Below are 26055 nucleotides of genomic sequence, written 5' to 3' on the forward strand. Positions count from 1 at the left end.
TTGGCGCACACGATCGGATTGTGGCGCATCGGCTCTGGCATGCACGCGACGGAAATCGGGGGGCGTGGCCGAGCGAAAACCCGACGGATTCGGAAAAACCGCCGCATTTAAAAACAAAAAGTGTCGCGGAGCTTGCACTTACATTCACTAGGAATAGGCCGGTGAACTTGAGTGCAGTCCGGGGAACTTTAGCGCAGCAGCGCCATCTGGTGGACGTCAGAGAAATTGCCTTAGTGAAATTCCGGCCGAACCCAAATCCACCGCAGAGAACGAGCCGCTGGATCGCGAATGGACCGGGTAAGTAAATCTGCCCCACTCTATGTAGTCTGATCCTCCAGCATACCATTTCCATCTCTACCCTACCTTTTATGAAAAGCCCAATGTATGTGTGTGCATAATATAGGGAAAAGAACTAGCATAACATCAAGAACATAAATCAATAATAGTTTTTTTTCTGTTTTTGTTTTATTTTACAAGGTGCCTCCTTCTTCGATTACTTGGCTCCTTTCATGCTCTCCTAACTTTCTCTTTGAAATCTCTAATAAATTCTGTCTTGCTTGTAAGAGAGATAATCACTGTGGTGTCAGATAACACAGAAGTCTATGGAGAAGGGAAAGAGTGTGTCACTGCAGCTAGGTCTCTACGCAGCAGCTACATGTGCAGTAGGTCAATACACATTACAAGTCACATAATGACCAGAACGAGAGATACTCCTTGTATGCAACAGACAAGTTGTAGGCTTTACAGCAGGGGTAGGGAACCTATGGAGCGGGAGCCAGATGTGGCTCTTTTGACAGCTGCATCTAGCAGATAGACAAACCTAACACCTGGGTGCATGTGCAGTGGCTACCTATCTACTGGGGGCGAATGTGCTGGGGCTACTTATCTACTTTGGAGGCATGTGTTGGGGCTACCCATCTACGGGGGACAGTTGCTGGAGTTATCTAGATACTGGGGTGCATGTTTAGTGGCTACGAATCTACTGGGGCACATGTGCTGGGACTACTTACCTACTTTAGGGGGCATGTGTAGGGGCTGCCCATCTACAGGGGACAGTTGCTGGGGCTACCCAGCTACTGGGGTGCATGTGCTGGGGTTACTTATCTACTTTGGAGGCATGTGTTGGGGCTACCCATCTACGGGGGACAGTTGCTGGAGTTACCTAGCTACTTGGGTGCATGTTTAGTGGCTACGAATCTACTGGGGCACATGTGCTGGGGCTACTTATCTACTTTAGGGGGCATGTGTAGGGGCTGCCCATCTACAGGGGACAGTTGCTGGGGCTACCCAGCTACTGGGGTGCATGTGCAGTGGCTACCTATCTACAGGGGTCATGTGTTGTGACTATGTAGCTACTGGGGGGCATGTGCATATTGTATGGCTCCCACCCAAATACATTTTTCAAATATGTGACGTTCATGGCTCTCTCAGGCAAAAAGTTCCCGACCCCTGCTTTACACTGACTCAAACCTGATTTTTCTCCCATTTAGGTCATGTACCCTATGTATAGTCCAAGTGTTCTCCATTGTCTGAGCCCTATATGTCACCAGTGGTTACGCTTTTTTCCCCCCCTATATACAAGACCTTTTCCATTCACGTTTATGTATTCTTTATTAAATTATCACAACAATCACATAAAGGTTATATTAGAATTTATTACAATCACTCTGCAGGGGTAAATACACACAGTGGCAGAGCCGTTACCACCACATGTGGGTGATGTGTATAGTATGTATAGGTGTATGTACATTTATATCAGGTGACCGCATAGAGGAGACTGAACCTCCCTACAGACAAGTCTCCTGGACCTCAAATGTGTAAGAGAAGATTGTGCTTCTTTATATGGGGATGGAGGTCACTTACCAGGAAAGGTGTAGTTCATAGCGAACTGAGGGGGGGGGGGGGGAGGGGGGGGGGTAGGACTCTACCAAAATAGACCTACATTGTGCTGGAGGCCATAGCCATCACTGCTGCTTTGTATGTGATTATCACTAATGGCGTGTGAGATCTGTATGTCCCACAGCAAAAAGTCACTATATCTCCTCAGTCATGAAGTAATAGGAACAGCAGCAGCCTCCGTCTGTGGTCTACGTCTGGTATCGCAGCTCAGCCCCATTAACCTAAACGTGATCGCCTACCACAGGCACAAAGGTCACAGGTCATAGGGGAGGATCCTAAAAAGCTTTATTAGAAAATCTGTTCCAGTCCCAGGTGATTGTAGAGGACTAAAGAATTGGCCGACCATCTAATTTATATGGGGCAGATGTTGGTATAGAGAAGAAGCCACAAAGCTGGATTCTTTCATGCTCTACTCTTACATTCTCAGGATAGGCGACCCATGTCTGAGGTGCCAGCGCACATCCATCTCTCGCTGCAGGACGTGCATGCTCGGCAGCCAGGTGTGAATGTGTAGAGGGACACATAATTGCACCAGCTGATGACACCAGACGCAGTATGGAGATGATATGAAATTAATTGACTTATCTTGCCTTGAATATAGAGCATCCAGACCGGAACCAGTAGATTTTGTCCAGAACAGGAAGAGATTGTAACAAAAAGGGGAAGATCTGACCACAAATAAAGCAAAGGACCGATTTCTACTGTAACGTGAAAACCGTAGCAGTGGAGGAGAGCAGGAGAATACTGATAAACACGTACATGTATATATGTCATAGGAAAAGGAACATATATTTTCATTTCCAATATAAAACAAACAAAATCCAGAAAAGCCCGGCCCATGGCCCTATCCACATGTGCACATACACTGGACTGTACCTCCTCCAGCTTCACACACGTCCATCCTTCTAGACATCAGAGGACAACGTACACATCCCCTGTACCTCCTCCTGCCATGGCCTCCTTCCCTGAAATTCAATGCCTCAAAGCTTTATTTACAGGCAGCAGACAAACTGCTACAGACGTATCACTAAAGCACCAGCTTATTGTTACCTAAACCGTAAGAGACGTTACATATACATCACCAATACAAAGCAAGAAAACAGAGTTTCAGCTTCCTAGGAAGTCACCTGTTCTAATAATGGAAGAATACATTTTTCTGTTTAAGAATTTCAATAGGGGGCGCTCTTTATAGTTTTGTGCAAATCCATTTACAGTATAGAAAACCTCTGCTTCCCCTTAACCAAAATAACTATACCCAAAAGACACTGTAGACCATCCTGGACCTAAAGCAGAGGGCGTGAAATGTCTGTGGAAGGAAGGTGGACCTCCAGGGTAGGTCCTGTAAGGCACGTTATCAAAATATAAATATCCTTCAGGAAATTCATTTTTTTTTTTCTTAGCAAAAATATATATGTCTTATCAAAACAGAGTTATCTGATAAAAACACATCTAAAGCTGGATGAAAGATTCTGCCAGGGCCTTCCGCTCTGCCGAAATCTGGTTTAATAAGGTAACCGCTGCCTCCAGTGGGGAGAGGGGGGCACTGGTGTCCTCACATGGAGTGTTACTAAGTCGGACGTAGATCCAAAAGGTATGGAGGACGTCTTCACTCGTACTTCGGGAGCTGCTGGTCCAGAGTCTTCAGGCCGTCCAGGAAGATGGTGGGGGTCAATATATGAGTGGACCCTAAGAGACAGAAGCGAAAGATAAAATTATTTGTTTGGGGGTTGAAAAGCATGGCTGCTTTCTTCCAAAAACAGTGCCGCACCTGACCATGGTATGTGCTGGTATTGCAACTCAGCTGCATAGAAATGCAATACCGGTACAAACCATGGCCAGATGTGGCGCTGTTTTGGGGGCGGGCGAGGGGTTTCAGAGGGGAAAAAAGAAAAGGAAAAAACCCCCCCCAAAAAAACCAAAAACAAACCATGTCTCTTTTCTTTTCCTTTCCTCGGACAACCCCTGTAAGTCAGCATGTGATGAATTAGATATAACAGAGCGCTGCTCCGCACTCACCCATCAGAACTTCCCATTTGGAGTCTGTAGCTTTGGTCAGCTCGTAGGCGCATCTCATTTCAGACATGGAAACTCCTCCCAGGACGTAGACAATGAGCCGCGGTCCTGATCTGTATTCTGCCGCGCTGCGGGTTTTGTGCCAGTGACCGAACCTCGCACTGAAATACAGAAAAAAAACTTATTAAAACAGGTCAAACATATACACCTATACTATAACCACTACGGTCTCTCCGCACCTCACCACCGTCTGAGCGCTGCCCACTTGGCCGCAGGGCTCTGACACAAAAGGCCATTGCTTCCTGTCCAGCTTCTCCTCTATGGCGTCCTACAAAAGATGCAGGAGACACATTCATATACAAGTCATTTATACAACAGCAGGGAAAGATACAGGTAAAGGAAAGTCTTAAAGGGTATTTCAGCACTGGGCCAGGTGTTACGTCCATATATTACATGGCCTGTTTGCTGATCAGTCCCTCTCAAGTAAATGGGGCTTAGCTGCAATACCCTAGAACAGCCACTATACAATACATAATAGGCGACAATGGATTTCTAAAGCTTTTTTTTTTATTTACCTCCATGATGTCCTTCAGCGCTGGCGTCCAGCGAGACAGCTGATAGGTGGACTCCGGCCGGATCTTTCTGTCAGGCTTGTGAGGTGTGGAGGACGGTTGCTGTCGGATGGAAAACAGATTTTACTCATCGGGTACAGGGCAGTATATAGGACACCGTGACAAACTGGGGATAAGAATATGCCAGATTACAGTTCTGTTACAAACATGTCCGTCTCCATGGTATCAGACTACATAAGTGCGGGTAGTCTGATCTTGCATTTACACTTTGTCTGTCTTGAAAGTGTAAATGCAATATCAGACTACGGCGCTCTTGTGTAGTCTGATACCATGGAGACGGACATTTATTGAGTAAGCGGGGGGCTGTATATATGTAGATTAGCAAGGTAGACTCCGCATAGAAAGCAAAATGGAGGCTGAAGGTTCTTACTATTCAGGGACTGGCTTACAACCAACAAAGCTATACAATACAGGTCTGCACTGAAGGCGCTATTTTCTTGTTTTGTTATATTATTTTAAGGAATTGTATAGGGTTAGAAAAATAAGACTGCCTTGTTCCAGAAACACTGCCCCCACAGGTCACAGATGTGTGGTACAGCAGCATTCATCAGAATGGAGGAGATAGAAAGCCAGAAAAAAAAATCCATGCTAAAAGAAAGCAGCCCTGGTTTCTATTTCTGGACAATCCCTTTAAGTTGGAATGAGTTACCTTAATAGTTTGTTTACAAAGTAAAAGGGGTTGGCCACTTTACCTCATGTTTTGTGTTATGTGTGTATAAGTGTGAGGGGCAGGATATGAGGTAATTTACCAATATACATCTATTAACCCCTTAAGGACCAGGCCCTTTTTCGTTTTTGCGTTTTTATTTTTCACTCCCCACCTTCAAAAATCTATAACTTTTTGATTTTTCCATGTACAGAGTTGTGTGAGGTCTTATTTTCTGCATAACAAATTGCACTTCATAGAGATGGTATTAAATATTCCATGCCGTGTACTGGGAAGCGGGAAAACAATTCTAAATGCAGTGAAAATTATGAAAAAACACATTTGCGTCATTTCTTGTGGGCTTGGTTTTTACAGCTTTCACTGAGCGCCCCAAATGACAGGTCTACTTCATTCATTGGGTCAATACGATCACAGGGATACCAAATTTGTATAGGTTTTATAATGTTTTCATACATTTACAAAAATTAAAACCTCCTGTACAGAAAAAAAATTCTTCATTTTAGTGTTCTTGCGCTAATACTTCATACTTTAGTGTACAGAGCTGTAGGTGGTGTCATTTTTTGCGACTTCTGATGATGTTTTCAACGCTTTTATTTTTAGGACTGTGCTACCTTTTGATCACTTTTTATAGAATTTTTTCTATTCTTCAAAATGGCTAAAAAAATGCAATTTGCGACTTTGGTCGCTATTTTCCGCTACGGGGTAAAACGCATTGAAAAACGGTTATTATATTTTGATAGATCGGGCATTTTCGGATGCAGCGATACCTAATGTGTTTAGGGATTTTACTGTTTAATTATATTTATATCAGTTCTAGGGAAAGGGGGGTGATTTGAATTTTTATGTTTTTTTAATATAAATTTTTTTTTTTTTACTTTTTTTTTATTTATTTTTTTTTACTATTTTTCAGACTCCCTAGAGTACTTTAACCCTAGGTCGTCTGATTGATCCTACCATACACTGCCATACTACAGAATGGCAGTATATGGGGATTTTGCATACCATCTATTACAATGTGCAGATCGCACATTGTAATAGATAGCCTCGATCATGACAGCCTCGGATCTTTGTGTGATCCGAGGCTGTCATGACAACGGATCGCCGCTCCCCGGTGACGTCACGGGGAGTGACGATCGCAGCCAAGATGGCGGCGCCCACGCGCCACCGGCTCTTTAATACCGCCGGCAGCTTTGCCAGCGGCGATCAAAGGGTTAACACCCGCGATCGGTGCAAGCACCGATCGTGGGTGTTAGCGACGGGTGTTTGCTTCATTATGAAGCAAACACCCGGTGAGTATGAAGAGGGCTCAGCCCGTGAGCCCTCTTCATACTCCCCCATGCGCAGCAAGACGTAAGGGTACGTCTTATTGCGCTATGGGGTTAATAGTTCTGCTCCGCTTTCTTGATATGTAAAGTGAAGCCTCCTGTCTTTTACCTCATCAGCCGGACATTCCTGTCCCTAAAATTGCTCAAAATGGAGGGTCATGTGATCTTTATCTCTCCATGAGCAATTGCCCTGCCAGGACCTTCATCTTATATTCATGAAAACCATCATAAGATCCTGGGAGGGCAATTGTTCATGGACAGTTAGAGATCACATGACCCTCCATCTGCGGCCATTTTGTGGTAAGGAACGTCTGGCTGATGAGGTAAAAGACTGGAGGGTTCACTTTACATATCAAGAAAGCGAAGCAGAACTATAAATAGATGTTTAGGCAGTCTCCGTATTATGTACAAAATCGGTTCTTTAGGTTTGTTCCCAGGTTGAATTTGTATGCAAGTCGGAACTGTATATTTTATAATTGTAGCTTCAGACAAACTTTTTTTTTGTCCCGGTGACAATTGGATTTTCAAAGTTTTTTGCTGTAATGGGAACAAGGAATATTAATAAAACCTCATTACAGACACCTTACAGCTGATCATAGCGACCTGGGAGTATCCAGAAAGGTTCACAAGAGGTCACAGTGGTCAGAGGGGTCTGTCTGTAACTATGGGTTGTCTGTTAGTCAGTCCTTAAGTAGGGGACTGTCTGTATATTGGCAAATTACCAAATATCCTCCCCCTCACATTTGGCAAAAACCATGAGGTAAAGTGGCCAACCCCTTTAATCTATACATTTCAGACATGTCTGGGTTGCCTCTCTGGATGAATACTATACAATACAAGTGACTGAATGTGCTGTAGTGGTCACAGAAAGTGCGACCCATGACGTAGTCACTACCTTTCCATGATACACAGACAGGTCACAGGTAGGACATAAAAAATAAGAAAATCTCCAGGTCCAATTCACCAAGAGAGAAGAGATGGAAAGGTAAGGTGGTGTGCTGCCATCACATACCCCTGATATGACGCGGGTCCCCAGGCGCTGCAGGTTGCGTATGATGTTGCTGTCGCTCTGTATGTTGGCGTGCTGGATTAGTTTGGTGAGGTTTTCCTCTGTTATACCTATGGGTGATAGAAATAAAGACATTCACGTTCTGAGAGTCAGTCATGTATCAATACACATCTAGTGATCTAGACTACAGAGAGCTCCATGACAGGAACATCTCCACTACCATGTGCTACAACACATGGCCACTAGGGATGTAGTCTAAGAGCGCTATATATTGCTACAAGGTGGGGGGGGGGGGAGATTTATTTAGGAACTTGTGACCATTTGCCATAGATGCCAAGGCCCAACTTGTGAATGTAAACTAGAAACCGGCCGGCTGACATGATACAACCCTGTCCATCAGGTATGACACTAGCATGTATTTGCTTGCTTTATGTGCAGTAGACTGCATCTGCACGCACCGTTCTTCAGGTAAATATATAGCACGATGATGCGGATTTTGTCATAAGGTTTGACGGCCGGATCCAGAAGCACGGGGACGATAATCTTCATGGGGTCTTTCAATTTCTCCCCCTCGGCGTCAGCCCCCATGGCCAAGTCCTAGGAAAAAAAAAATTATACTCAAATTTGAATAGAATACGAAGTCTGTTTTCTGCTCTCCGCATTGTTGCTTACTAGACGTGGCTTCTGCCGGTGTGTGTTACTTATTGGGAAGATTTTCATGGTTCAATTTGATATCCCCCAACCCTTCCATTCCTTACTACCAAAATCAGACATATAAAGTATTTCTGGCTCTTTGCTATGGAGCTTGTTTACAATTGCACAGTTTCTAAGATCACTTCTATAATCAGACAAATCAGTGCCAGGGCCCGGCCCAAGGCTCGCATCCAATGGCCACATATTGGACCTACCTGTTCCACAGCGCAGAGTTTGTCTATTCCTCCTTTGAAGCGCTTCATGCAGTCCTCTGCGAGGTGCAGGTGTGTGGAGTACTGAGAGACGGAAGGGAATATCAGAGGTCATATATGCAATTCTCTAAGGTAAATCTGGAGACAATAGTATAATAAAAAGGAGAGATAACAGCCTGGTACAGGCTCCTCTGTACAGTTACCATGGCGGGGAGAGACGCAGGAACGTTTCATCATGTCATCACCTACCTTACCAATACCGGCCTATTAGAGGAATATCTCCTCTGTACAGTTACCATGGAGGGGAGAGGCGCATGAGCTTTTCTTTACTTTAGCACGACTCTTACTTGCATTAATAATTGGGATCACCACCGCTTGTTGAAGACAATTAAGTGCATTTGGATTGTACAGAATCGGTTGTAGATCAGTTTTATTACAGACATGTCTCTTCTGCACAGTTACCAGGAGAGGAGAGGTACAGGAACTTTTCAGGTCATCACCTCTCTCACCAATCCTGGCCTATTACAAGCGTTTGCCCTTTGTACAGCTACCATGGACCCCGGACATACGGGAACTTTTCATCAGGTCATCACCTCCCTTACCAATCCCACCCTACTACAGCTACCAGGAGAGGAGAGATACGGGAACTATTCTTTAGTTTACCACGACTTGTTGGAAGGCTCATGTCGGAAGTTTCCATGCATTTGGATGGTGGAAATTTGATCAGTTCTAGCTTACAGTGCTTACACAAGATTGCAAAGTTTTTTGCCAATTACTGGCAGAGCAAGGATTGCTGGGAGATTTCAGCAGTGAAGTCTTCAAATCTGTGACTGCGGTTGTGAAGCAGCTCCTGAGCAGCAGCAGCAGTAACTTATGTGAAGAGCGACTTACCATTTTAGTACAATATATATATATATATATATATATATATATATATATATATATATATATATATATATATATATATATATAGGGAATCATACTGCCCTCCTTGCCAGCACTTACCTTATTTAACTCTTTCTGATACTGCGGCATCTTTTTCAGTATCTGAGACAAATCCTTGATGTTGGCCTTAAAAGAAAACCAAACAGATTGATACAGATTATTACAAAGAAACAATGAGACTCTCGTGACCGCTTATGAGTTGTATGGAGACATCCGTGCACAAGGTGTAAAGAGGCAATAATAGAAATCATGAATATGGTAAAGAGAAATCTGAAAACAAAAGACAGGACATTCTGGAACGCCTTGAAAATAGATGATAATTATAGCTGTAATTAATAGATGACTAATAATTAGGTAAAGTGGGTTTTGGCTTAACATCTACATTGCAAAAGTAATCATGCACATCTTTTACACATGATCTGTGGTGGTGCAGGATATGATGGGGCTATATACAGATTTATTCATTTTCAGCAATAATTTCCTGTACTACAGCGCCCTCTAATGGTCAATTAAAACAAACAAACTAAACCGAGAGACTTCTACCTTGTCTGTCGTCATCCTTTTACTCTCGCAGAAAGATTTCAACAATTCAGTGACCTTCCTGCAATGAGAGAAAGACGCTTTACCAAAGGTCCACGAGATTGTAAGATGTAGCCCCCCCCCCGAGTTATAAGATGTTGTCACTTACTTGGAGACATCTGCGATGTGCATATGGCGGAGCTCTACCCACAGGTCATCGTCTTCATCTAGAAGGACCTGCTTCTCCCGGGAATCTCCTATGCCCGTGGTCTCATAGCTGTGAGGGAGAATACAGGAGGGAGAGAGGTCACAACATAGGAACAAAATAGTATCATGTAAAAGCCCAAGACTAAATATTCACACCTTCCAATATTCAGGAGGACAGAACTTTTTTGGACTGTGCCGATCCATGACGACGTCATATTGTGACATTCTATTTCTGTATGGGTCAGCTCCAGGATCTCACTTGTATAGCCCCCTATACGGGTCAGCTTCAATTTCTCACTTACATAGCCCCCTGTACAGGTCAGCTCCAGGTTCTCACTTTTACAGCCCCCCCCCCCCCCCTTTGCGGGTCAGCTCCAGATTCTCACTTACATAGCCCCCCTGTACAGGTCAGCTCCAGGATCTCACTTATATAGCCCCCCTGTACAGGTCAGCTCCAGGATCTCACTTATATAGCCCCCCTGTACAGGTCAGCTCCAGGATCTCACTTATATAGCCACCCCTGCACAGGTCAGCTCCAGGATCTCACTTATATAGCCCCCCCTGCACAGGTCAGCTCCAGGATCTCACTTATATAGCCCCCCCTGCACAGGTCAGCTCCAGGATCTCACTTATATAGCCCCCCTGTACAGGTCAGCTCCAGGATCTCACTTATATAGCCCCCCCTGCACAGGTCAGCTCCAGGATCTCACTTATATAGCCCCCCCTGCACAGGTCAGCTCCAGGATCTCACTTATATAGCCCCCCCTGCACAGGTCAGCTCCAGGATCTCACTTATATAGCCACCCCTGCACAGGTCAGCTCCAGGATCTCACGTATATAGCCCCCCCTGCACAGGTCAGCTCCAGGATCTCACTTATATAGCCCCCCCTGCACAGGTCAGCTCCAGGATCTCACTTATATAGCCCCCCCTGCACAGGTCAGCTCCAGGATCTCACTTATATAGCCCCCCTGTACAGGTCAGCTCCAGGATCTCAGTAGTACTAGTACAAGTGTACAGTATACCATATATACATCCCTGTGCATCACATAGCTATGCTCACATATAATAGGGAAGTGGGCAGCTTACAAAACATGTGTAGGCCTCAGCTATGTAGCAATGTATAAGTGGAAAATCCCATGAATCATTAGAAGCGCCTGATTCTTGTATTTCAGAGTCCAGATCCTTGCATACCCGATACAGCCCTATCTGTGAGCGGAGTTAGAGGTGTACAGACTTCCAGCCTCAGTATCTAAACTTGTATCCTCATTTACTGACTGTAAGCAGAGATCTTAAAAAACGTGGAGCAATGTAATACAATATCTGAACCTTCTTTTCTCAATGGACTGGAGTAACAGGTTCAGCATGGGCCCCACCGCTCTATTCATTCTCTATGGTGATAGCAATCATCTCCAGACAGTCAATAGAGCAGCTGTGTTCATGTCTGATTTGTTGCTCCATTCCTTTGTAGGATCATACTGATTCTAGGGATCAATGGTGATTCCAGTATTCAGCCCCACAGCGATCAGTGATTATACCTATAGATAGATAATGTGATAAAATTTTAGGCCAACTCTTTAAAAGGAAATCTACCATCAAAATTCATCTTGATAACCCAGGGACACTTACTCATAGATGGGAGTGTGATAATCTTCTTATATTTGTTATCTATGGCCTCCTTCCTTCCAAAATCGACTTCTAATTATGCTGATGAGCCCATCCGTGCTGAAGCTTCACAAGCCGTTACACTGCATCTCCCCTACCACAGCATGATATTACATAAGGCAGTGGGAGGGGGAGTGCGAGACAGTGCCTTCTCAACAGCATCCTTTTTAAAAGTTGATTTTAGAAGGAGGCCATAGATAACAAATACGATTACCAGTGTCACGGTGCCTGCATTTATGAGTAAGTGTTTATGATGTTGGATTTTCATGGTAGATTTCCTTAAATCCAGTTGATCACGCATGGATAAAGCAGGCGTGTAGGCTGCACTGGAGACGAGGGGTGATGCACTGCACCTACTGGTATATGTCTTGCTGAATATCAAGGAGGTCGTAAGCCATGGCCTGAAAGGTGAGCTCATGCAGGAGGGGAGACACAGGGTCATATCCACGGTCCACGATCAGGAGCTGGGAGCGGGACTTGTCTGGGCCCTGGGATGGGAGAAACACATGGAAGGGATAGGGGGAATCAGGATGGGTATGAAGAAGCAGGGAGAAGAGTTGGAACAGAAAAGCAGAGGAGGCTAGCGGACAGTACAAGCTGCATGGAAAGAAAAAGACTCATAGAAACATGTCCACCAGTGTCTGTACTACAAGGAGAAGGCAGTGACACCCAATGTGGGACACTATAAGAGGAAGGATATGATCAGATGTCCAAGGTGGAGACCTCACCTCTCCCATGCTTGGGTTGTCGGCTTTGAATGCGTTCAGCCTGTCCTGCACCATGTGAGCGAGGGTGGTGTTATCCTCATAGCCACTGCAATAGAATCAGGAAACTGATTAGTGAAATCACTAATGTAGTGTAAGGCCCCGTCCACATCTGGAGAAAAGCTTCAGCCATAGATACGTATGTAAAACAACAGCAATGTCCGATGTACAAAATGATGGCTCCGGTCTGCATTAACAGACGACATAAATGACATGATAATGTATTTAATGCTCAACCTGGCTTCCATTCAATACACTGCAATTCAAGGGGCTTTACATCACCTTTTTACTAGTAATCTTATAGCCTTTAAGGACAATGCGGCCCAAGTTCTCCACTAGCCCATGTACAGGTATGCACCCCACAACATTGTGCTTTATATGGATATCCCTCCTCCATCACTGGGCACGTACCTGCGGTATCGGACAGACGGGTACTCCTTTAAGGTCTCACATAACGTGGCTATCTGCTCTGCCAGCTGCTCCAGGCATCTGTTCCGCACTTCCTTTTCTGCCTTGCTGAAGAGTGTGTGGAAAGAGTCCTTTGCATCCAGACAGTAGACCTGGAAATAGAGAGGTAGGGTTATGTGAAGTATTCTTACATCTATGGAAGAAAACACTGGAACGTGGACAAGCCCATGATGTATGGTGTAAAAAAACTATACACTCCTGTGTGTGGATATAGCAGCAACATCATCAATTTGGCGCTCCCTGGTGTTCTTTTGACTTCCCCTTAGAACATCCACCTGACGGTGGTCACACATGGTCCCTAGGGACACATCAGGTAGAGGCTCCGAGATGGAACCAACAACACAAGTAAATTTTATAGGATTCCAATTGAAACTTTAAGGTTTCAGTGCAATGCACGACCACTGAACATTCTTGTCGTACAGCTATAACCATATGGCTATGGCATGGACTATGTGTACAAGCTGAGCACTCTAACTATTCTGACCACCACGAGACGTGCATTTCTATGGTTTGCATGGCCCTATAGACTCCACCATCTACAGTATTAGGCTACATGCACACTGCCGTGTGCCCGTCGCACCGTAGCACGGCGGGCACACGGCAGCGAGGGGAGAGGAGGAGGAGGTGAGCGCCGCTCACCCCCGCCCCTCTCCACAGGAAGTTATGGCGCACGGCGCCATAATATGGGAAAAGGTAGGACATGTCCTATCTTTTCCCGGGCTACGGAGCGGTACGGTGCCGCACGTGTGCTGCACCGTACCGCTCCTGTACAGGGCCGTGAGCCCATAGAAGTGTATGGGGGACGTATATAGGCTGTATATACGTCCCCCATACATGTGTGTGAATGTAGCCTAAGGATGTGCTCCATGCAAATAAATGCATCACCACTATGTTGGCCCCAAAAAACTCTGCTATAGGAAAAATGACAGTGCCAACCTTACTGAGCACGCCAAGTTGTTTATAGTTATTGGCTTCCTGCCTGCGTTTCTATTACTAGATGTAACATATGACAAGTGATGATGGGACTCTCCACCCAGGTATTTGCTCTCTCTACACACAGGTCTGTCATTTCCTATTGTTTAGAAGTGATCTGCGATATCCATGAGATAACAGAGATAAGCCTCTGGATCAAACAGTGTATACATCGATGTGTCTTAGCCCAAAATAAGACAGAACCAATTCCTTTAGTCTGTGAACAGCTATTTTATAGTGGCTGTTGTTGGTATTGCGGCCCACTGTAGCTATACACAGGCCATGTGACATCACAAGTATGATAGAGTAATACTTATATCATATAATAGCACAGAGGCTGCTACACATAAAGAACAAGGCGGACACACGTGTGACTTACCTGACTCTCATAAGGGAGGAACGCCAAATTAATTTCCTTTAATGTCTTGATGACTTTTGGGACTCTCGATTTCCCCAGTTCATTAAATAAGCTCTCTGGGCAAGCTGAGAAGGAGAGGGGACAAGTTATCACAGTGACCTTCATGTGCGGCTCTTACTTAGGTCATTTAAACTGGTTACAAATTTGTGCCGATTCAGCAACAGAGTGAAATGCGGCCACCACTAGGGGGAGCTAGAGAAAAACATTGATACATCTCCAACTGATAATAATAATAATATACTCATGTATTAGAAGTTTTTCAGTAAATAAAATGTGCTGAATAACCTAAAGGGAACCTGTCACAAGGGACCTCAATTTCACTAAAGACAGGTTACAGAAGATTATCACACCTGCATTACAAATATACCTTTCTGTTTTCTCTAAGCATTTGTATTACAATATAATTGTGTGTTATAACTTACCTTGCACCCTGACAGAATGCTCTGTGTAGTCGCAGGGCTTGGACTTTGGATGCATTTCAATAAACAACATGTTCCTTGTCTGTGCTGCAGACTGCTCAGCTCTTGGCCCCCACCTTTGTGCTCCTGTACAGCTCCTCCTTCTACCACTGATGTCACCTCACCAGGCTGTGAGCTCTGTGAAGGAGCTAAAGAAGTCTGCAGCACAGACAAGTCACATGTTTTTTGAAATGCATTCAAACCAAAGCACAACCCCTGGGACTACACAGAGGATTCTGCCAGGGTGCAAGGTAAGTTATAACACACAATTACACTCACCGGCCACTTTATTAGGTACACCTGTCCAACTGCTCGTTAACACTTAATTTCTAATCAGCCAATCACATGGCGGCAACTCAGTGCATTTAGGCATGTAGACATGGTCAGGACAATCTCCTGCAGTTCAAACCGAGCATCAGTATGGGGAAGAAAGGTGATTTGAGGCCTTTGAACGTGGCATGGTTGTTGGTGCCAGAAGGGCTGGTCTGAGTATTTCAGAAACTGCTGATCTACTGGGATTTTCATGCACAACCATCTCTAGGGTTTACAGAGAATGGCCCGAAAAAAAAAAACATCCAGTGAGCGGCAGTTCTGTGGGCGGAAATGCCTTGTTGATGCCAGAGGTCAGAGGAGAATGGGCAGACTGGTTCGAGCTGATAGAAAGGCAACAGTGACTCAAATCGCCACCCGTTACAACCAAGGTAGGCAGAAGAGCATCTCTGAACGCACAGGACGTCGAACTTTGAGGCAGATGGGCTACAGCAGCAGAAGACCACACCGGGTGCCACTCCTTTCAGCTAAGAACAGGAAACTGAGGCTACAATTTGCACAAGCTCATCGAAATTGGACAGTAGAAGATTGGAAAAACGTTGCCTGGTCTGATGAGTCTCGATTTCTGCTGTGACATTCGGATGGTAGGGTCAGAATTTGGCGTCAACAACATGAAAGCATGGATCCATCCTGCCTTGTATCAACGGTTCAGGCTGGTGGTGGTGGTGTCATGGTGTGGGGAATATTTTCTTGGCACTCTTTGGGCCCCTTGGTACAACGCCACAGCCTACCTGAGTATTGTTGCTGACCATGTCCATCCCTTTATGAGCACAATGTACCCTGTAACATCTGATGGCTACTTTCAGCAGGATAATGCGCCATGTCATAAAGCTGGAATCATCTCAGACTGGTTTCTTGAACATGACAATGAGGTCACTGTACTCAAATGGCCTCCACAGTCACCAGATCTCAATCCAATAGAGCATCTTTGGGATGTGGTGGAACGGGAGATTCGCATCATGGATGTGCAGCCGACAAATCTGCGGCAACTGTGTGATGCCATCATGTCAATATGGACCAAAATCTCTGAGGAATGCTTCCAGCACCTTGTTGAATCTATGCCACGAAGAATTGAGGCAGTTCTGAAGGCAAAAGGAGGTCCAACCCGTTACTAGCATGGTGTACCTAATAAAGTGGCCGGTGAGTGTATATTGTAATGCAAATGTTGAGAGAAGGCAGAAAGGAATATCTGTAACCTTTCTTTAGTGAAAATGAGGTCCCTGGTGACAGGTTCCTTTTAACACAAGCGTATAAAATAAATAAATCTTACATACTTACCTTCCAAATTTCTCCACGGTTTATCTTCCTTCTCCTATTCATGTCAGCGGTGAGAGACGTGTCTATGCTCTCTGACTGCGCGCATACAATGATATCATCAGCGGCGTCATGGCCGCATCATAGTGTGTGCGGGGGCAGAGAGCATGGATGCTCCGATACATATAAAGAAAATTTATTTTGCATGGGGCTATTCCTCTGGGGGAGGGAGTGACCAATGCATTGCCCACTTATACTCAAGTCAATACATTTCCAAGTATTAAGTGGCAAAATTAGGTGCGTAAACTTATACAGGCGGTCCCCAACTTACAGACGACCCCCTAGTTACAAACGGACCTCTGGATGTTGGTAATTTACTGTACTTTAGCCCTAGATTAGAATAAACAGCTGGAATAGTTATCACAGGTGTCAGTAATGAAGATTTATTGTTACTCCTGGTTCTTATGACAACCCAACATTTTTAAAATCCAATTGTCACAGAGACCAAAAAATATTTGTCTGGAGCTACAATGATAAAATATACAGTTCCGACTTACATACAAATTCAACTTAAAGGAAGCCTACCAGTTAGAATGGTAGGGGTAAGCTGTAAGTACCGAGCACCAGCTCAGGGTGAGCTGGTGCCGGTACTTACTTTCGTTAGTGTTATTAACCACTGTATCGCGGTTTTAACACTGTTTAAACTGTAGACCAGAACAGGCTTCGGCGCTGCATGCGCACGATGGTGAGCGCGCCTACATAGGAAATAGCGGAGATGTTGCGCGCGCAAAGTTTAAAAAGTGTTAAAACCGCTATACCGCGGTTTATAACACTAACGAAAGTAAGTACCGGCACCAGCTCACCCTGAGCTGGTGCCCGGTACTTACAGCTTACCCCGGCCATTCTAAATGGTAGGTTTCCTTTAAGAACAAACCTACAGAACCTATCTTGTATGTAACCCAGGGACTGCCTGTACTTTAGTATATATGGTATGTACTAACTTCCCTTTAGTAGTGTCTGGCTGCAAAACAACTGGCTTCAACGGGAGTCTCCTCCCTCCTCCATGTTTAATGTAGGGAAAAAAAAAAAAAAAAAGACCCACCCCAGTTAAAAAGACTACAAATCTTGTCTAATTTGATCCTGCTTATTCAGGTTTAGCATTCCTTTATTGACAACCCCCGTAGGTGTAGTCTGGCCCAATAACCATACTCACTGTCTGTGAAGAATATATGGACTGCTTTGTACATGGGAGCACCCAGGTCCTTGAAGTCAAAGATAAGAGCTTGGATCGACTGGTAAAAAAAAAAATACATAAGACAATGAAAAAGGTCATGGTACCCAAGGTATAAAAGTTCTGGAAATACCGTGTATATATATAAGTGACATAAGGTTATTAAAGGACCGTAGCCTTTACGTTAGAAGTTTTCCTCAACCAAGCTTATCACATGTCCTACTGCTAAACAGTTAATAAGTAATCTGCACAAAAACCTACCAGAAAATAATTCATTTCCCTACAGTGCCCCCAGAGGAGAGATGAGGTATTGCACTGTGCCCATTCATATCAGTGGGCATCACATTGTACGTCATAGGACTCTGCATACTGTCCACACAAGAGTGCGCTCCCATCACCCCGGAGAGGATAACCCTTTTATGTTGTGTTATAGAGGAGACAATAGACTGGAGTAAGGATCTCCTGCTGCAACGTTACTGTAATGTCATTGTTATTGTACTCGGTACTGAAAGTAGCATTAGAGGAACTAGTCCGACTGGTTTGTGTCATTACCGCCGTGAGAATACAGTCTTTATTCTCACAGCAGAATCGGGAGAAGGAGCCTCATACACATTGAGCAGTGTAAGCGAGAGAGCGTGACATGGCGGCTGCAGGACTGTAGTACATTATCACATAGTGGCCGTCACAGGGGACACAGCCCGGATATATTGCTCCTGCACTTCAGGGATTGAACACTGCAAGACAACACTGGGGACATAAATCAGCACAAAGGCATCAGGCAGGGCCAATGAGAGGAGTCCGAGCTCTTGCCTGGTTCAAGACCGCCCAGTAGGCACTTGAAAGCTCATTTGCATATGCTAAGAGTTGCTTTCTCAGCAGAACGCTTCCATTGTATAAGAGTAGAGATTGAATAAAGATGATAAAGTCTATGAGTGGTATTTTATAGACGAGTAAGGGTCTGGGAGAGGACAGTGGCGAATACTGACCTTAAAGGAGACCCGTCAGCAGGAATGTCATTTTTGGCTGGTGACAGGTTCCGATAGCCTCTGCTATGCCGATATAGAAAATGCCTTTGTCAGCATTCTGAATCGTTTCAGTAGTTTATACAAGTTTCATTCACATTAACTGGATCCCTGCCAGCAGCGTGTGGCAAGTCCAAGAGTAAGGGCTTTAGCGGCAGCCAGTGTGTTCTTTTGTACACTCATGCACACCCCACACTCATGCAGCCCCCTCCACCCCTTCCTATAATGTGCATTGTGCAGGGAGGGGAGGAGGGGAAGAGTGAGGAGACACAGGCACACAAAGGCTGCAGCTGCACCCTCCGGGACTGACCACAGGGAGCCAGGTAATGTAAATCAAACTATTCTAAACTACTGAAATGATTCAGGATCGCTGACAAAGGAATTTTCTATAACAGCATAACATAGGCCATTGGAACCTGTCATCAGCTAAAAATCACATTCCTGGTAACAGGGTTAAAAAACTGGATGTATTGGAGCATTGCAGGAATTTGGAGCGAGAGAAAGGTATACTTTGGTTCTATGGCATTTCTGATGGATTGTCTGTGGATAGTCTTTGCTTTGTTACTACGGTCACATCTATACACCCTATTCCTGAACAATAATACACCTAGGCTTCCCAGAACAGCTCCTCGCATCACAGGGATACTTGACTCCTATCTCTCCTAATCACTGTGCCCCCCCCCCCAATCACAGGTACAGAAAAACAAACAAACCTCACACTGGCTGAAAGGACCAACCCCAGCACATACTTCTGGGAACCAAACTTTTACACAAACTCTGTCATGAACACCGCAGACAGAAGTCAGACTGGGTAAACCACATTCTCCTATTCCATTCATTACTGCTCAAAAGCGGAAGGCAAGGCAAAGGGGTGAAGTTCAAATTTATCAAAGGGGTGTGGGCGCCAAAAAATATAAAAATAAAGTGCAAATGATGAAAAAGCTAAATGTAATAAATGGTCACAATTTCAGGCAACTAAAAGGAGGTGCACAGTAGGATAATGTATACTGTCTGACACTGCTGGCTCTGCTCCTTCCCTGACAAGCAGGGCAAAGAGCTATTCCTATTGGCTGCCCTGCAGTGACCAAAGTATGCGACGCAGAGTCTAGGAGGTGACTGAATGCATTAGCTGGACGTGCACTGTACACACCAGGTGGCGCCATATTATGTAAATAAGGGTCATAGGTCCTTTTTTTTAGCATCTAACAGTATGCCAGTTAATATTAGCTTTTGGTACCTTCTCGCTGGGAGTGATGAGGTAAATGGCTTCCAGGCTGGGGATCGGTTCTCTTCTTTTATTCACATCTTCAACGACTGAAGTTTTCAAATTAAAAATAAAACGTAAAGAAATTATTTTACATTTCCCATATGACATCCATCTAGATGTATAAAACACATCTACATTATTACCGACACAAAATATCAAAGTGGTTGGCCACTTTCTAGGAACATCTTTTTTGGGGGAAAGTAACCCAAATAACCTAACCCACCGGGGAGGAGGGCTGTGTATAACATGACCTTGAGGAGTAGTTTAGGATGATAAAGTAGGGAATATTTTAGTTTCTGTATTTTTAATGCAAAGGGGCCCACTGAGGCTCTGTCGCCCAGGGGCCTACTGAAACCTGGAGCCTGCCCTGAAGACCAAACAGAGATGGCGGTGTGCAGAGAGTTGTAGTTTACCTACAGATTGTCAGTGGGTGCTGTACATGGGGTGACGGTCAGTGTTACATACTATGCAGAGACTTACTGGTGATGCCTTCGTCCAATATGTCTGACATCTTACAGCAGGAGGAGAGGATGCGCATGCTGGTGTGATCCACGATAAGAACCTAGAGAAAGAAAACCAACATCACACCTACAGACTGGACAACACTGGGATCCAGTACTAGTATAGATCTATACATCAGGACAATGGTACAGGGTGTCCGCTAATATCAAGTCAGACGCTGCTGTTGTCCTCAATGGATACTGGTCTCGCTGCCCACACGGGGAATAAGCTTTGGTCATTCCAACTAACAAAATTTAACAAAATGCAGTCCTCATGATACAGAGCATCAAATACACTGCACAGGTAGAATTAAATCATAACATTTATCACCACTAGGGGGAGCTTTCTGAATTCTATAAATTTCCAAAAAGATGAAAAAGTGTATTTAGAAAGCTTACTGCCTCCCTCTAGTGGTGGCTGTAGTCAGCAAAAATGTTCTATCCATCTACAGAGTTCGAGCCATAGAAGTGTCCGGCCTTGGTGGCTTTATAGGAGGCGTTACCCTGGTTTAGTCAGAGGGTCCCATCACCCGTCAATTCCTAGATAAATGCTTTAACCCTTTATACAGTCACAGACGTCTCAATTTTAACCCCTAGGATGCTCAAGATCTTTCCTCCCGCTGACCTAGATCACCAGGGATTTGCACGATTCCCTTCCCACATCCAAGGCCAGCCAAAATGTTGCTTCTTTACCCTTTCTCCACCCAAGGCCAGCAGGGAACTGTGCATAATTATCTGTACTGTACAGGTTTTACTCGTGATCCCTTTCAATAGGCCAACCATTGCATTATCTCTATGCACCTTATATATTACATGCAGGGGATGGTGTGAATGGGTGCTGAGCTTACCTTCCATTCTCCATCCTTCTTCACACTGCCGATCACCCCGGTCAGGATTTCTGCAAGGGAAGAGGATAAAGGATGAGCAAAAACAGCGGGTGCTGAGATAGGACAGAACCTCATGTAAAATACAGTGGGAGAATATACTGTGGCATGATGTATTGCTGTGATCAGTAGACCAGACAGCTATCCCTAACTGGCGGTACTTGGGTGGCTTATCCTAATGATATACTATAACCTGTCTGTATCCACAGAATTCCAGAAGCAGCGCCCCCTATGTTTATGGGTAGTACAAGACCCCAAAGCGAACAAATCCAGCATTACCATATACACAAAGTGGCCATATTTTATACGTTTACATTTTTATTCAAAGAAAATCCATTACATAGTAACATCAATTATCAAAAAGATGTGTATCAGTGATAAAAGGGTTAAACCAGCACACCCCCCCCCCCTCCAAAAAAAAAAAAAAAAAACACCACGTCTGTAATGAAGCTTTTACAATCGTCCTAAAAGCAGGAAATAAAAAATAATGTAAAAAGAATAAAGCAATAATTTGCGCTGAACTATGTAAGACAGATAAGGAGCCCCGTGTGGGTGATAATACAATATCCTACAGAGTACAGCACATCAGCGAGGAACAACACACAAAATACTGAGCGAATGGAAAGCAGAGAGAAGAGGAAGCACCCGCTGTGACACCGGCCGGGTGTGACCGCAAGGAAATCCTGTGATGGAGGAGCGTTACCAGATAAGAGCCCTGGCCCCAGCTCAGTACACACAGCACCCAGCAACTACAGGCTCCTCTCAGAGGGAATAAGCCAAAGACTGGCAGAGCAGAGGTTATCCCCATCTCATGTATGTGGTGACAAATCCATAGGATACGTTATAAACACCTGACGAATGCAGGTCCCTCACTCACTTTTCTGAATGGAGACCTGAGGTGCTGTGTAAATATGTGATCAGCCACAGACCTCGGGTGCTGTGTACATACGTGATCAGCCACAGACCTCGGGTGCCGGGTACATACGTGATCAGCCACAGAGATCGGGTGCCGTGTACATACGTGATCAGCCACAGACCTCGGGTGCCGGGTACATACGTGATCAGCCACAGAGATCGGGTGCCGTGTACATACGTGATCAGCCACAGACCTCGGGTGCCGGGTACATACGTGATCAGCCACAGAGATCGGGTGCCGTGTACATACGTGATCAGCCACAGACCTCGGGTGCCGGGTACATACGTGATCAGCCACAGAGATCGGGTGCCGTGTACAGACGTGATCAGCCACAGACCTCGGGTGCTGGGTACAGACATGATCAGCCACAGTGATCGGGTGCTGTGTACATATGTGATCAGCCACAGGCCTCGGGTGCTGTGTACAGACGTGATCAGCCACAGGCCTCGGGTGCTGTGTACAGACGTGATCAGCCACAGGCCTCGGGTGCTGTGTACAGACGTGATCAGCCACAGGCCTCGGGTGCTGTGTACAGACGTGATCAGCCACAGGCCTCGGGTGCTGTGTACAGACGTGATCAGCCACAGGCCTCGGGTGCTGTGTACAGACGTAATCAGCCACAGGCCTCGGGTGCTGTGTACAGACGTAATCAGCCACAGGCCTCGGGTGCTGTGTACAGACGTGATCAGCCACAGGCCTCGGGTGCTGTGTACAGACGTGATCAGCCACAGGCCTCGGGTGCTGTGTACAGACGTGATCAGCCACAGGCCTCGGGTGCTGTGTACAGACGTGATCAGCCACAGGCCTCGGGTGCTGTGTACAGACGTGATCAGCCACAGGCCTCGGGTGCTGTGTACAGACGTGATCAGCCACAGACCTCGGGTGCTGGGTACAGGCGTGATCAGCCACGACCTCGGGTGCTGGGTACAGGCGTGATCAGCCACGACCTCGGGCGCTGGGTACAGACGTGATCAGCCACAGACCTCGGGTGCTGGGTACAGACGTGATCAGCCACAGACCTCGGGTACCGGGTACAGACGTGATCAGCCACAGACCTCGGGTACCGGGTACAGACGTGATCAGCCACAGACCTCGGGTACCGGGTACAGACGTGATCAGCCACAGACCTCAGGTACTGGGTACAGACGTGATCAGCCACAGACCTCGGGTGCTAGGTACAGACGTGATCAGCCACAGACCTCGGGTGCCGTGTACAGACGTGATCAGCCACAGGCCTCGGGTGCTGTGTACAGACGTGATCAGCCACAGGCCTCGGGTGCTGTGTACAGACGTGATCAGCCACAGGCCTCGGGTGCCGTGTACAGACGTGATCAGCCACAGGCCTCGGGTGCCGTGTACAGACGTGATCAGCCACAGACCTGCGGTGCTATGTACAGACGTGATCAGCCACAGACCTCGGGTGCTGTGTACATACGTGATCAGCCACAGAGATCGGGTGCTGTGTACATATGGAGCAGTCCTACATCCGTTTCCTTCCGGGCGCTGTACAGGAGCTGTCAGACTGTATACACATACACAGGAGTCCTCTATGTACACACACATACAGGAGCCAAGTGTGACGTTCTATAAACATCCCGAGCTGCAGAGCTGACGCTCTAATGACTGCTGGTTACTACATAAACAGTTTTGAATTAACCTTCATACTATACAAGTACAAGTTTAAGGATGATGAAATGGAAAGTATCAGTGAGTGTACATGTGTATGTTCAAGGTGCTGCTATAAGGTCCTGTCCGGTCCATGTACTACAGGATACCCAATATTACACCCCATGCTATGGCTCCAGCATCCAGGGTGGCCATCTCCAGAAAGGATTGTCCTTGTTAGGAGAACTGGGTGCAGTGACCCATCTACCCACTCCATGTGCATCCATGGGACACGAAATGACCTTGCCATGTACATGGTTTGCAGGGAAGGGACACAGATGTTCTTTCCAGTAATTTTGCATTTGAAGGTCCTTGTAGAAAAGGGATAATAAGATTTAAAGGGATTATCCTCACAGACAATGGAGACAGTGTCCCCCTGCTGGTAGCCCATTCACAGTACAGGATGACAGTCCTATAAGGTGGCAAGGACTCCTCAGCATCATAGGGGCCTAGAATACAGAGACCAGCTTTACACACGTCCCAGAATGTGAAACATTTCATCTTTAGAAGAGGAAATAAATTTTGCATAGAGTCTCCATACACCTGCTAGATCTCCCTATTTTTACCAGTGTCCCGGGTGTGGGTTCTGAAAGCACTGTGTGCTCCCCCCCACCATGAACCACAAACTGTACTAAAAATACCCGCTACCCGCCCCTCACACTGCAAGAACACAGGACTCAATAGTAATGAATGTGATGAGCTATTAGACACAGTCACAGTGATCCCCCATAAACTATTTACAGCCTGTAAAATCCACCATAAAAATACTAATGCAGCACAGTCACTACACACATTACATAGCTGTGGGCTCACAACGTACAGACCAGAATCACCAGGCTGCATATACCTGACCAGCATGGCCCTCAGACCGACTGGACACCTCCAGACCAACTGGACATTTGAACCCTGTCCCTACGGTGACCCCACAGTCTGTGGGGGCTAACCCCGTCCCTACGGTGACCCCACAGTCTGTGGGGGCTAACCCCGTCCCTACGGTGACCCCACAGTCCGGAGACTAACGCCATTATTAATTCTCTGGATGACATGGGCTCCAGCTGTCCTCGCTATCATAGTCATGGATCAGGCATTACATAATGTTATGTAAGTTACATCCTGAGACACACAACACGGTGTTAAAGGATCAGCACCAGTTTATGTGGATCAAAATATCCATTCCCAGGAGGAATTACAGGGGGCGCCATATGATGATCTATGTTACAGTGATCAGCAATGTGAGTGCAGCTCTGGAGCACAGGGCAGCAGTGTGAGTGCAGCTCTGGAGCACAGGGCAGCAGTGTGAGTGCAGCTCTGGAGCACAGGGCAGCAGTGTGAGTGCAGCTCTGGAGCACAGGGCAGCAGTGTGAGTGCAGCTCTGGAGCACAGGGCAGCAGTGTGAGTGCAGCTCTGGAGCACAGGGCAGCAGTGTGAGTGCAGCTCTGGAGCACAGGGCAGCAGTGTGAGTGCAGCTCTGGAGCACAGGGCAGCAGTGTGAGTGCAGCTCTGGAGCACAGGGCAGCAGTGTGAGTGCAGCTCTGGAGCACAGGGCAGCAGTGTGAGTGCAGCTCTGGAGCACAGGGCAGCAGTGTGAGTGCAGCTCTGGAGCACAGGGCAGCAGTGTGAGTGCAGCTCTGGAGCACAGGGCAGCAGTGTGAGTGCAGCTCTGGAGCACAGGGCAGCAGTGTGAGTGCAGCTCTGGAGTACAGGGCAGCAGTATAATGCTCCTCCAATCACATCGTATGGAAACCTTCGTCATAGTCTGACACAAACCCCTGCTCCCAGCTATATCACATGACGTAAAACCGCGCCGTGCCTAAATGACGTCACACCCATACGTTCTCACTAACCACCGAGTCTGCCGGACCCTATCACTGACGTCACACCACTGCAACTTACTCTCTCCGACCACCGCCTTCAGTCCGGTCGGCGCCATCTTCTCCCGTCACCAAACGACGGCTCCCCCGAAACTTAGGTGACTTCCGCGTTGTGACGTCACGGCCACTCGTGACATCACGGGAGGAGCAGGAAGTCCGTTGCCTAGAGGCGGTTCTTGGTTGTTAGGGGGAGTTGACGGCGAGCCAATGACGTGGTTTATTTACCAGAGCGCTGAAAGCGGAGGAGGGCG

The 26055-nt window shown here is 46.2% G+C and overlaps 1 protein-coding gene across 1 annotated transcript; it reads right to left on the bottom strand.

Moving 5' to 3' along the window:
• Window positions 1-1635: 1635 nt before the first annotated feature.
• On the bottom strand, window positions 1636-26055 carry STXBP2 (syntaxin binding protein 2). Its single transcript, XM_072149227.1, has 19 exons — window positions 25827-26055; window positions 21317-21366; window positions 20449-20530; window positions 19939-20015; window positions 17662-17740; window positions 14368-14471; window positions 12960-13108; window positions 12513-12597; window positions 12142-12272; window positions 10084-10191; window positions 9939-9996; window positions 9456-9521; window positions 8454-8534; window positions 8004-8142; window positions 7549-7655; window positions 4488-4586; window positions 4152-4240; window positions 3916-4073; window positions 1636-3585 (listed from the first exon to the last, which is right to left on the bottom strand). The coding sequence occupies exons 1-19, from the start codon at window positions 25861-25863 to the stop codon at window positions 3506-3508; spliced, it is 1779 nt and encodes a 592-aa protein (XP_072005328.1). The 5' UTR covers window positions 25864-26055; the 3' UTR covers window positions 1636-3505.

This window comes from Engystomops pustulosus, chromosome 4 (genome assembly GCF_040894005.1).
Source record: "Engystomops pustulosus chromosome 4, aEngPut4.maternal, whole genome shotgun sequence".
Lineage (NCBI taxonomy): Eukaryota > Metazoa > Chordata > Amphibia > Anura > Leptodactylidae > Engystomops > Engystomops pustulosus.